We start from the raw sequence: 13,123 nt of genomic DNA, 5'->3' as shown, positions 1-13,123 counted from the left end.
CATACAGTTGGCCTCCCAGAAATAGTTTTTGTCTTTTGCTTTTATTTTTTAGGGAAAATCTTCAACCACTCTGAATTTGGCCCTTTCCCTAGAACTCAAGAGGGAAATATGGAAGCAATAAGTGTTCCCATTTGGCGTTTAGGGTAGTACAAAAGGCACGGAGAAGAGCATTGTGCTTCTCACTGTCATCCTAAGCCCTGGTGATCACTTGAAAGAGAATAAAAATGCCAGAGTCTCATTTTCTCACCTTAAAAAAAGCACTTTCCTTGTGATGACTAGCTAAAATGATGATTCTGTTTAATCAAGAAAATCAGATGTGCCATCCTTTTGTTCTTTCTGATAATAGTTCAGTCTGTTATTTCTTTTTTCTTTTTTCTTTTTTTAGATGGAGTCTTGCTGTGTTGCCAGGCTGGAGTGCAGTGGTACAATCTTGGCTCACTGCAACCTCTGCCTTCTGGGTTCAAGTGTTTCTCCTGCCTCAGCTTCCTGAGTAGCTGGGACTACTGGCGTGCGCCAACATGCCCGGCAAATTTTTGTATTTTTTTGTAGAGACGGGGTTTCACCGTATTGGACAGTTTGGTCTCAAACTCCTGACCTCACGATCTGCCCACCTCAGCCTCCCAAAGTGCTGAGATTACAGACATGAGCCACTGCACCTGGCATCAATCTATTCTTTCAAGTGATCAAAACAACCTTATCTTCATATACAAAAAAAACAAAAAACAAAAAACAAAAAACGGTATACCTTCAGCTCAAAATAAAATCAGCATTCTTCAACAAAGAGGGGGCCTAAGACATCTGCCATTTCTTCACAGGATTTAATAGCCATCGGCCTTTGCAATGTCGTCAGTTCGTTTTTCAGATCTTGTGTGTTTACTGGTGCTGTTGCCAGGACTATTATCCAGGATAAATCTGGAGGAAGACAACAGGTGTGTTGAAATACAATTTGATCTCTAATACATAAACATATTTATATCAATTCGTATGTATATTCATAATAGGGAATTAAATGGGTTTAATTTTGTTGCTGTTTTAATGTTATGCTTAATGGGAAAGACCTCTGGGAAGAATTTCGATTCCATGCTTGCCTTAATTTTTGCTCAGATTTTGCCTTTAAAGTTTCTTGTCAATGTGAAACTTAAAGGTCATTTTCTATAGAAATATTATATGTGAGGCCGGGCGCGGTGGCTCAAGCCTGTAATCCCAGCACTTTGGGAGGCCGAGGCGGGTGGATCATGAGGTCAACAGATCGAGACCATCCTGGTCAACATAGTGAAACCCCGTCTCTACTAAAAATACAAAAAATTAGCTGGGCATGGTGGCGCGTGCCTGTAATTCCAGCTACTCAGGAGGCCGAGACAGGAGAATTGCCTGAACCCAGGAGGCGGAGGTTGCGGTAAGCCGAGATCGCGCCATTGCACTCCAGCCTGGGTAACAAGAGTGAAACTCCGTCTCAAAAAAAAAAAAAAAAAAAAAAAGAAACATTATATGTGAGAGGTTTCCATGTATTAGGTCACAAAACCCCACTTTCCACATAACATATCTAAAGGATAAGAATATTTCAAATAAACCGGCCAGGTGTGGTGGCTCATGCCTGTAATCCTGGCACTTTGGGAGGCTGAAGTGGGTGGATCACTTGAGGACAAGAGTTCAAGATCAGCCTGGCTAACATGGTGAAACCCCATCTCTACTAGAAAAAAACAAACAAAAAATAGCTGGGCGTTGTGGCACACGCCTGTAATTCCAGCTACCTAGGAGGCTGAGGCAGGAGAATCACTTGAACCCAGGAGGCAGAGATTGCAGTGAGCTGAGATGGTGCCCCTACACTCCACCCGGGTGGCAGAATGAGATTCCACCTCAATAAAACAAAATAAAAAACAAAAACAACAAAAGAATATTTCAGGTAAACTTACCATCATCTGCTAATGTTTTTCCCCACTATTGGAAGATGCATTCTCACACCTTGTCTGGGAAGCAATAATACAGCTCTACCCACCCTGGCAGCAAACAGAATTTTCATGGTTCGTCAAAGGGCATGGCAAGGGGCTTTCAGGACAAGGAGTCAGGTCTTTGTCTAGGACAGCCTAGAGAATGTTTAAATGTTCTACTTGTGTGTAAGAGAAAATTATCTAGGTCAGATTTTCTGCAGGTATTCTGTGCCAGTAAACTAAATGTTGAGGTGTGTGTTAAGCATAGCCGACTATGGTGATCGAAAAGACTGTGGAGGCAAAGTGTCTAATTGCAGGCATGAGATTTTATAAGTCTAATGTTCATGAATTTTGTTTTTTTGTTTTTGTTTTTGTTTTGAGACACAGTCTTGCTCTGTCACCCAGGCTGGAGTGCAGTGGCGTGATCTCAACTCACTGCAACCTCCGCCTCCCGGGCTCAAGTGATTTCCTGTCTCAGCCTTCTGAGTTGCTGGAATTACAGGCATGCACCATGATGCCCAGCTAATTTTTGTATTTTTGGCAAAGATGGGGTTTTACCATGTTGGCCAGGTTGGTCTCGAGCTCCTGACCTCAAGTGATCCACCTGCCTTGGTCTCCCAAAGTGCTGGGATTACAGGCATGAAGGACCATGCCTGGCCTAATGTTCCTGAGTTTTGAACTGACTAAATAAAAGTTACAACATGCTAACCCATCTCAACTATGTAGCGTGACAAAATGTCAGAGAGCTATCAGAATTGAAACAGGTTGCCCAGGGCATGAGTCAGCATTCAGATGCCAGAGAAACAGTGGCAGAGGTCAAAGACAAGCCTCTGCTGAAGAAACTCAGCAAAAGATGTAGCCATGGTCAGAAACTAATGTGTCAGCAGAATGAATAGTAAACTTTCACATGGAAAGACAAAGTGTCATAGTCCATGGGGCAAATATGTGGTGAAGCATAAGGTAAAAGCTAATACAATTCAGAAAGATTAGACAGGGGTGAGAGCATGGGTATACAGCAGGGGTATCCAATTTTTTGGCTTCCCTGGCCACATTGGAAGAAGAATTGTCTTGGGCCACACATAAAATGTACCAACACTTACAACAGCTGATGAGAAAAAAAAATTGCAAAAATATTTTATAATGTTTTAAGAAAGTTTATGAATTTGCATTGGGCTACATCTAAAGATGTCCTGGGCCACATGTGGCCTGCAGGCTGCAGGTTGGACAGATTGATCTAGAGTAGGACTACACTGGCCAGGTGCGGTGACACGTACGTGCCTATAGTCCCAGCTACTCAGGAGGCTGAGGTGGGAGGATCATTTGAGCCCAGGAGTTCTGGGCTGTAGTGCTCTGTGCCAATCGGGTGTCCGCATTAAGTCTGGCGTTAATATGGTGACCTCCTGGGAGTGGGGACCACCAGGTTGCCTAAGGAGGAGTGACCCGGCCCAGGTCGGAAACGGAGCAGGTCAAAACTCTGGTGCTGATCAGTAGTGGGATTTCGCCTGTGAATAGCCACTGCACTCCAGCCTGGGCAACATAGCGAGACCCTGTCTCTAAAAAAAAAAAAAAAGAAAGACTACATTGTACCAATTTTATGTGGACCAAGTTTTGTTTGTCACAGAGCTTCTTCCAGACACATTGGCCTTTTCCACTACTGCTTAACAGACAGAAGAAATTTGGGCTATGTTAAAAAGAAGACTGTTTCATACAAGCATGCAAAAACTTTGGAGTCAAAATGAGTTTTATAAGAGGAAATGGAAATGGCAATTCCAGAGATTAGTTCCACTAACTTTTTATGACATACTTTGTTTATACAGTATATAAGCATAAAGTGAATTTGGGAGACAAGATGTGCACAGCTAGAAAAAAACTAAATCACAGTTCAAGGAAAACTGAGTGCAAAATGAGGACAATTTTTTTTTTCAAGCAGCATAAATATTGCAAGAGGGAGAATGATGGCAGAAGTGGGATTTCGTGGAGTACTGAAAGGGGTTTAGGATATATGTAGACATGGCCGGGCGTGGTGGCTCACGCCTGTAATCCCAGCACTTTGGGAGACCGAGGCAGGTGGATCACGAGGTCAAGAGATCGAGACCATCCTGGTCAGCATGGTGAAACCCTGTCTCTACTAAAAATACAAAAAATTAGCTGGGCATGGTGGCGCGTGCCTGTAATCCCAGCTACTCAGGAGGCTGAGGCAGGAGGATTGCCTGAACCCAGGAGGCGGAGGTTGCGGTAAGCTGAGGATATATGTAGACATAAGGAGGAAGAAGGGCTTCAGTTCAGCCTCAGAGCTGTCTTAAAGGCAGGATTCCACTTGTGTGTGCAATGCAGAGGAAGTCTAGAGGAAGAATTGTTTTGCCAACTGCACTCACTGATTCTGGGAATAGAAAGGCCAGGTTTGGGGAGGGTTTTGGTGGATGATTGAATTTCCAAACCCTGAGCAAGCCCATTTTTAGCATTTTAGCCTGCTGGACAGAAGGTCTGCCTGAAAGGTAGCCTATGGCACTCATTTTGTTTTCCGCTGCCACCTTGTTCACATGCACAGCACAGTTCCTGCCTGTGACACCTCTCAATGCAGTGAGTGCAGCATCCCTCCACAGGGAGACATGTCCCTAGGAATGCTGCTAAGCCCTCCCTGAAACCTTGACATGCCCATTGCAAATTGCTGGCTCAAGCAGAGAGTGCTTCTGGCCCCTGGCCCTAAACACGGCAGCTGCCCAGACTATACTCTTGAGCAGGCATCCCCAAACATTTTTTTTTTTTTTTTTTTTTTGAGACGGAGTTTCGCTCTTGTTACCCAGGCTGGAGTGTAATGGCGCGATCTCGGCTCACTGCAACCTCCGCCTCCTGGGTTCAGGCAATTCTCCTGCCTCAGCCTTCTGAGTAGCTGGGATTACAGGTGTGCGCCACCATGCCCAGCTAGTTTTTGTATTTTTAGTAGAGACGGGGTTTCACCATGTTGACCAGGATGGTCTCGATCTCTCGACCTCATGATCCACCCGCCTCGGCCTCCCAAAGTGCTGGGATTACAGGCTTGAGCCACCGCGCCTGGCACATCCCCAAACTTTTTACACAGGGGGCCAGTTCATTGTCCCTCAGACCGTTGGAGGGCCGCCACATAATGTGCTCCTCTCACTGACCACCAGTGAAAGAGGTGCCCCTTCCTGGAGTGCGGCGGGGGCCGGATAAATGGCCTCAGGGGGCCGCAGTTTGGGGACGCCTGCTCTTGAGTTTCTAATCTGGACTAGAAAAGGCCTCTGAGACTCATTCATCTTCTTCATTCCACGGCAGTGGAGTTTCCTCTCCACTTCTTATCTCTGGAGGCCTTAAGATTTTTAAAAAAATTTTTTTGGTAGACAGGATCTCGCTAAATTGCCCAAACTTTGAGCCTCAAGTGATCTTCTCACCTGGGCCCCACAAAGTGCTAGGATTACAGGCATGAGCCACTGTGCCCCGCCCCCTGGGGACTTTTGATTCACTCTGCCTGAGAATACCCCATTTCTTCAAAGTTCCTTAGGACTGCAGAAAAGAGAAGTAGGGGGCTGGCTCTGAACCTCTAAAAAATAACCTGCCATCAAGGGTCACTTTACTTTTATTTTTTATCTGGCATAAATGCAAACTGTGTATATGTGTCTAGATTTCACTTAATTTCTTGCTATCTAGAACTCACTTCCCTCCAGTGGCTACAGCAAAACCTACCTGTCCTTCTGGCCACAGCCCCAGCCTGAGGCACTGGCAGGCCTGACCCATGGCAAGGGGACGTGAGGAGCCCTAGCAGGCCTGTGGCCAGTTGGGCTGTCCCCTGCTCCATCTTTCTGCTCGTCCCATTCTTACCACTATGCTTCCCTGCTCTCTAAGATTAGGTTTCTTTCATTGCCCCCTGATTTCCAAGGACCTGCCTTGCTCAGGCTCCCAGAACAGCTTTAAAAATGGGTTATAGCCGGGCACGGTGGCTCAAGCCTGTAATCCCAGCACTTTGGGAGGCCGAGGTGGGTGGATCACGAGGTCAAGAGATCGAGACCATCCTGGTCAACAAGGTGAAACCCCGTCTCTACTAAAAATACAAAAAGTTAGCTGGGCATGGTGGTGCGTGCCTGTAATCCCAGCTACTCAGGAGGCTGAGACAGGAGAATTGCCTGAACCCAGGAGGCGGAGGTTGCGGTGAGCCGAGATCGCGCCATTGCACTCCAGCCTGGGTAATGAGAGTGAAACTCCGTCTAAAAAAAAATAAATTAAATAAATAAATAAATAAATAAATAAAAATGGGTTATTGTAAAAGAAATGAATGTGTTGCACTCCTTTTATTTTCATTTTTTATTTTATTTTATTTATTTATTTATTTTGAGACGGAGTTTCGCTCTCGTTACCCAGGCTGGAGTGCAATGGCGCGATCTCGGCTCACCGCAACCTCTGTCTCCTGGGTTCAAGCAATTCTCCTGCCTCAGCCTCCTGAGTAGCTGGGATTACAGGCACGCGCCACCATGCCCAGCTAATTTTTTGTATTTTTAGTAGAGACGGGGTTTCGCCATGTTGACCAGGATGGTCTCGATCTCTTGACCTCGTGATCCACCCGCCTCGGCCTCCCAAAGTGCTGGGATTACAGGCATAAGCCACCGCACCCCGCCTACTCTTTTTAGAGGAAGCCAATGGGGCAGCGGAGAAAGGCTGGATTTTGGAGTCAGATGGTCGGGGAGGTTGACCCTGACTCCAGGCTTCCTAGGAGTATGTGACCTTGGGCAAATTAATTTTGCTCTCTGAGGCTCTAGTCTTCATCTGGAAAGTGAGGATAAAACAAACTTGCCCGTTGTGAGAATTAAATTAGATGCTGATACGTGCCTGTCACTTAAGAGTTCAAAAATCATCACTTCTACCTCAAGTCCCAAGTGCCTGAGCAGCTGTGCATCATCTGCTATTCTACTTCATGGAACCCCCTATACCTGGACCACTTGACGCCTGAGGGTCTGCATGTTGATTATGGTTGTGGCTATGGGAACTCACATGGCTTTGACTCTGGAGAGAAGGCAGAGTGAGTCTTTGTTCGAGAAAGCCTGGAAAAGTGATGGAAAATCTGGTCAAACAAAGGATGTATGCGATGTAAAACAGGCAGACAGTGCTTGCTGTCTTTAAACGCTGTTCAGTCACTGAACCTGAGCTTCTGAGAGCCATCGAGCATCTTCCTGAGGTTCAGTGCCACTGAGGATGGTCCTCTAATTCCAAAGCCCATTCCTATGAATGTGCAGCCAAGGGGGACACAATTATTGGCAAGCCTCCAACCCTCTCTGAGCAGCTAATTTTATGGGATTTGGTGTCTAGTTTGTACTCATTTTGACCTAGGTTATTTTTTGGGTTTTTTTTTTTTTTTTTTTTTTTTTGAGATGAAGTTTTGCTCTTGTTGCCCAGGCTGGAGTGTGGTGGCGCCATCTTGACTCACTGCAACCTCTGCCTCCCAGGTACAAGCGATTCTCCTGCCTCAGCCTCCCAAGTAGCTGGGATTACAGGCACCAACCACCACGCCCAGCTAATTTTTTTGTATTTTTAGTAGAGATGGGTTTTCACCATGTTGGCCAGGCTGGTCTCAAACTTCTAAACTCAGGTAATCCACCTCCCTCAGCCTCCCAAAGTGCTGGAATTACAGGCATGAGCTACCATGCCCCACCTAACCTAGGTTTTATACAACTTATTTTGATGTCTGCCTGCCTTTGTTTCCTCAAAAATGATCAGAAGAATTTTGGTGAAAAAAGTGGCAGAAAAGAAAATACTGATATATATTTCCTGTGCTAATGAAAATAGTTTTCTTCTATAGCATCAGTGAAGACCAACTGAAGCTAGAGCCAGAAATTAGATCCAGCAACAGGCTGCCATGTCGACTGGCTGGAGAGGCTCTGGGGTTACCTGTCTCAGCTCCACAGCATCTAAAATGCTTGCCTTCAGAGGTTTCTGAGTTTCAGTTATGGTGATCCATTTTCCTGAGTCCTTCCTACGCTACTCTCACATGATTCAGCCTTTCCACATCAGGCCACTCACTTTAGCTGTGAGTCAGCTGGGCTGGGGAAAGAAAGAAACAGGACATTGATTGCATTGATATTATTTTCAGCAATTCATTTATATGGCAAATAGCAATGAGTAGTGAGAGGGAACCCAGTGGGAAGGTATGTTCCCCCACCCCCCCCCAACGTAAAAAAAATACAGAGAAAAATTAGAGAATCATTGCCGAGTGGTCCTTTGGTAGATTAGAATTGAGACACTCTTGATTATAGTTTTTCCCCATCTCCTATTCCCATCACAGTGTAGAATGCCACTGCTTTATGTTATTTTTGTTACTAGGTGCTTACAAAATGGAAATTTACCAATAGAGGATACAATGAGTTCAAGACTATCCGGAGAGCATTGGGCTTATCAAGGAAACTAGGCTTCTTAGTTTTCCACTTTAATTTGCCAAGTGAGAATCACTGCTTACCAAGAGACACTGAGCCCAGAGTAGTCAACCCAACCGGGATAGGATCCAGAGCTGCTATATACAGCCTCGACTCATGTTTGTAGCTTTTTCTTTCTTTCTCTTTGAAGCAGAGAGAAACTAAAGCAGGAAAATGGGAAGTGACTATCTTTGTGTTTTTTGAGATGAAGCACCACTGAAGCTGCTAGATGGGCAGTTACCCAAGCAGCAAACAGGAGAGTGAGGGGTGGGAAATGTATTTATATGGGAAGTAGGATGGTTGGGATTTGAGGGCTTTTCTAAATTGTGCAAGGAGAGGTTAAACTTAGGAGGAGATGCAAATCAGATTTTAGGAGAACTTAGATTCATAGCACAGAGCAGTGGCAGTAAAGATTCAAACGCCCAGGACAGCGTGGAACGTTCAGGGAGCATCTTTCCATTCATTCAGGAAGTATTTATTGAGTACCTATACGTGTTTAACACTTTGTTAAGACTTGAAAATGTCAGTTCAACAAAAATACACTTGTGGTGAACTTAGCTCCTTTCGAGAAAAACTGACATGTTTCTTGCCAAGCAGAAGGCCTCAGTTGCAGGCAGGGACCAATACGTTCCTGATGGTTTCTCTCCAACCGGCTCTGTCTCCTCAGTTTGCATCTCTGGTAGGCGCAGGTGTGATGCTGCTCCTGATGGTGAAGATGGGACACCTTTTCTACGCACTGCCAAATGTAAGTAGAACTGATCAAATAACAGAGTCAACAACGACCAGGGCTCTGGACTGCTCCTTGGTTGTGTGTTGAGGGGAGGGCATCTCTGAGGAGAAATGCATTCCGATTATCCCCAATGGTTGCTCCAGCCTATTTCTAGTCCGTTTCATTCAAAATAATATTATCAGTATTACAGAGTTGAGGGTTAAATGATGTAATATATACACATACACACACACATATATATATATTTATATATAAGATCTATATGGTGCGTAGTTGGATAGATAGGTAGATGGATGGAATAGTGTTGGGCTTATAGTAAACACTCAAGAAACATTAATTATAGGGCCAGGCATGGTGGCTTGTGCCTGTAATCCCAGCACTTTGGGAGGCCAAGCCAGGGCAGATTATCTGCCTGATGTTAGGAGTTCAAGACCAGCTTAGCCAACATAGAGAAATCTCATCTCTACTAAAAATACAAAAATCAGCTGGGCGTGGTGGTGTGCGCCTGTAGTCCCAGCTACTCAGGAGGCTGAGGCAGGAGAATTGCTTGAACCCAGGAGGCGGAGGTTGCGGTGAGCCGAGATCGTGCCATTGCACTCCAGCCTGGGTAACAAGAGCAAAACTCCATCTCAAAAAAAAAAAAAAAAAAAAAAAAATCAGCTGGGTGCTGTGGCAAGTGCCTGTAATCCCAGCCTCTTGGGAGGCTGAGGCAGGACAATCATTTGAACCTTGTAGGCTGCAGTGAGCTGAGATCACACCATTGCATTCCAGCCTGGGTGACAGAGTGAGACTCTGTCTCAAAAAAAAAAAAAAAAAAAAAAAAAAAGGGCTGGGCACAGTGGCTCACGACTGTAATCCCAGCACTTAGGGAGGCCCAGGTGGGCAAATCATGAGGTCAGGAGTTCGAGACCATCCTGACCAACATGGTGAGACTCCTGTCTCTAAAAAATACAGAAATAAAAAAAATATTAGTTATTATTATCTTTTTTTTTTTTTTGAGACAGAGTTTCACTCTCATTACCCAGGCTGGAGTGCAATGGTGTGATCTCGGCTCACCGCAACCTCCGCCTCCTGGGTTGAAGCAATTCTCCTGCCTCAGCCTCCTGAGTAGCTGGGACTACAGGCACGCACCACCATGCCCAGCTAATTTTTTGTATTTTTAGTAGAGACGGGGTTTCACCATGTTGACCAGGATGGTCTTGATCTCTTGACCTCGTGATCCACCCGCCTCGGCCTCCCAAAGTGCTGGGATTACAGGCGTGAGCTACCGCGCCCGGCAGTTATTATTATCTTTAAATCTTCTTTTTATTACTTAAGCTATAAATTAAGCTTTGTAAGTCAGGATTCAGTGAAAAATGATCAAAATAGATTTCAGATGCCACACCAACACGGGCTTGGAAACTCACTGTGCATTCATGCCATCTGTTTTCCCACACTGCTTCCAGAAGGCCTTGTTCTGCATTTGTGTGAACTCAATCTTCCCATTGCTGCCACACTGCCTCTTGGTTAGTTAACAACACTGGAAGGCAGTTCTGAAAGTTGAGTCTTAATTCAGCATTCAGCTAAGATGCCTCTATATACAAATGTGTCATTTCTTCCCTTTGTGTGAAACTGAGCACCTTGTATTTAGAGATGCCAGGTGTGTTAATTAGTAGCTATAATCCTTCTGTTCTTAAGTTACAGTAGATCCATACTCAGTGACCATCATTTCCTTTTACGTTTTCTTCATGTTCCCATTAGCCATTTTTATTTTTGTAGCCATTTTTATTTTTTACGTTTAATTTTTATTTATTCTTTTTGAGACAGAGTTTTGCTCTTGTTGCTCAGGCTGGAGTGCAATGGCGTGATCTTGGCTTACCACAACCTCTGCCTTCCAGGTTCAAGCAATTCTCCTGCTTTAGCCTCCCAAGTAGCTGGGATTGCAGGCATGCCCCATCACACCTGGCTAATTTTTTTTTTTTTTTTTTTTTTAGATGGAGTCTCACTCTGTCACCCAGGTTGGAATACAGTGGCACAATCTCAGCTCACTGCAACCTCCGCCTCCTGGGTTCAAGCAAGTCTCCTGCCTCAGCCTCCTAAGTAGCTGGGACTACAGGCATGAGCCACCATTCTCGGCTAATCTTTTGTAGTTTTAGTAGAGACGGAGTTTCACCATGCTGGCCAGGCTGGTCTCAAACTCCTGACCTCGTGATCCGCCCAGCTGGGTCTCCCAAAGTACTGGGATTACAGGTGTGAGCCACCGCACCTGGCCATTTTTTTGTGTTTTTAGTAGAGACCAGGTTTCTCCATGTTGGTCAGGCTGGTCTTGAATTCCTGCCTCAGGTGATCCACCCACCTCGACCTCCCAAAGTGCTGGGATTATAGGTGTGAGCCACTGTGCCTGGCCAGCCATTTTTAGTACTTAGGGAGGTGGGAGAAGGTTTCTTTGCTGATGTAGCAGCTTGGTTACACACCAAGGTGGCTGTCCCTGAAGCTGGAATGGTTGTAAATGTGATCTCCATCCTGAATGCTTCCTTTCCACCTGGTGAATATCAGGTTTCAGTAGAGCAGGACCACCACAAGGCTGCTGCTGCCTTCTGCCCATATGATTCAAGGACCTTGGAGCCGAGGCATGAAACTGATGCAAGGAGGGTGGTACTGGTAAGCTCAAATTGACACACAAGTGTCTGACTCCCAGTAGACATCATCTCCAGAATTCAGTTTCTACAGCACCTTTGGTGTTATCACTCTTGGAATCTATTTTAGGACAGCCACTCACTAATTTACTTTGGACCTGGATATTTTTTTCCACCCAAATTTCATCTTGATGGACATGGGTATTTTTTCTTTACAACGGAATGAAGCAGAATTATAAAATTCCAAACAACAAAAATGATCAGAATTCACTGAAGCATAGTGATACAAGTTGGGACTCCTTTATTATAAACATGTTGGGGACAGAACAGCCCTTGCTTTTGGCTAGCCATGTACATCACATTAATTTTACAGCATCTAGTTAGCATGTTTCTGAGTGAGCAGCTGTGATTATAATAAGATCAATGGAAGAGTTGAATTACTATAGTAATAAGGTTCTATGAGTACTAAGCTATAAATGACTTCTTTCTCAAAAAACTGTGAATAGTTGCAAAACCCTTATTAGAGTCATTAGTGGTGCATTCGGGCTAGGATCTCCACTAGTTACCAGAGGACCAACACAAATTTTGAAAAGCGTGATACAAAATAATATATCCATAATATATCCATATTATATCCATATTATTCCAATTTTGTGTGGAAGAAAAATATAGAACATACCAATGGTTATCTCTGGAATAACAGAAATTATGTATGAGTTTAACTCGTTTTCACACCATGAGCATGTTTCACCTTAATATTCAGAAGTATAGGCTGGGCATGATGGCTTACACCTGGCATTAATCCCAGCACTTGGAGGCCAAGGAGGGCAGATCACAAGGTCAGGAGATAGAAATTAGCCTGGTTAACATGGTGAAACCCCATCTCTACTAAAAGTACAAAAAATTAGCCAGGCATGGTGGCACACACCCATAGTCCTAGCTACTCAGGAGGCTGAGGCACGAGAATCATTTGAATCTGGAGGTTGCAGTGAGCCGAGATTGCGCCACTGCATTCCAGCCTGGGCGACAGAGCGAGACTCTGTCTCAAAAATAAATAAATAAATAAATAAATAATATTCAGAAGGATGAAAATGTTGTTGTATATATTTTTTCTTTTACTTTTACTTTTTTCTTTTTTCTTTTTTAAAGATGGGGTTTCACCTTGTTGGTCAGGCTGGTCTTGAACTCCCAACCTCAGGTGATCCACCCGCCTTGGCCTCCAAAGTGCTTGGATTACAGGCGTGAGCCACTACGCCCGGCCTGTATATTGTTTTAGGAAAAGGTTTTGCTGGGCGCGGTGGCTCAAGCCTGTAATCCCAGCACTTTGGGAGGCCGAGACGGGTGGATCACAAGGTCAAGAGATCGAGACCATCCTGGTCAACATGGTGAAACCCCGTCTCTACCAAAAATGCAAAAAAAAATTAGCTGGGCATG

General features: G+C 44.8%; 1 protein-coding gene across 1 annotated transcript in view; it reads left to right on the top strand.

Annotated features, from left to right (window-relative positions):
* SLC26A8 (solute carrier family 26 member 8) overlaps window positions 1–13,123 on the top strand; it is a 107,371-nt gene that overhangs the window by 63,245 nt on the left and 31,003 nt on the right. The window contains exons 10-11 of the mRNA XM_074397964.1: window positions 816–929; window positions 9,012–9,089. Of these exons, the coding sequence (XP_074254065.1) occupies window positions 816–929; window positions 9,012–9,089 (192 nt within the window). The remainder of the gene's footprint in view (window positions 1–815; window positions 930–9,011; window positions 9,090–13,123) is intronic.

Source organism: Saimiri boliviensis, chromosome 4 (assembly GCF_048565385.1).
Source record: "Saimiri boliviensis isolate mSaiBol1 chromosome 4, mSaiBol1.pri, whole genome shotgun sequence".
NCBI lineage: Eukaryota > Metazoa > Chordata > Mammalia > Primates > Cebidae > Saimiri > Saimiri boliviensis.
Note: the sequence above shows the minus strand (reverse complement) of the source record. Positions and strands in the feature narration are given on the sequence as shown.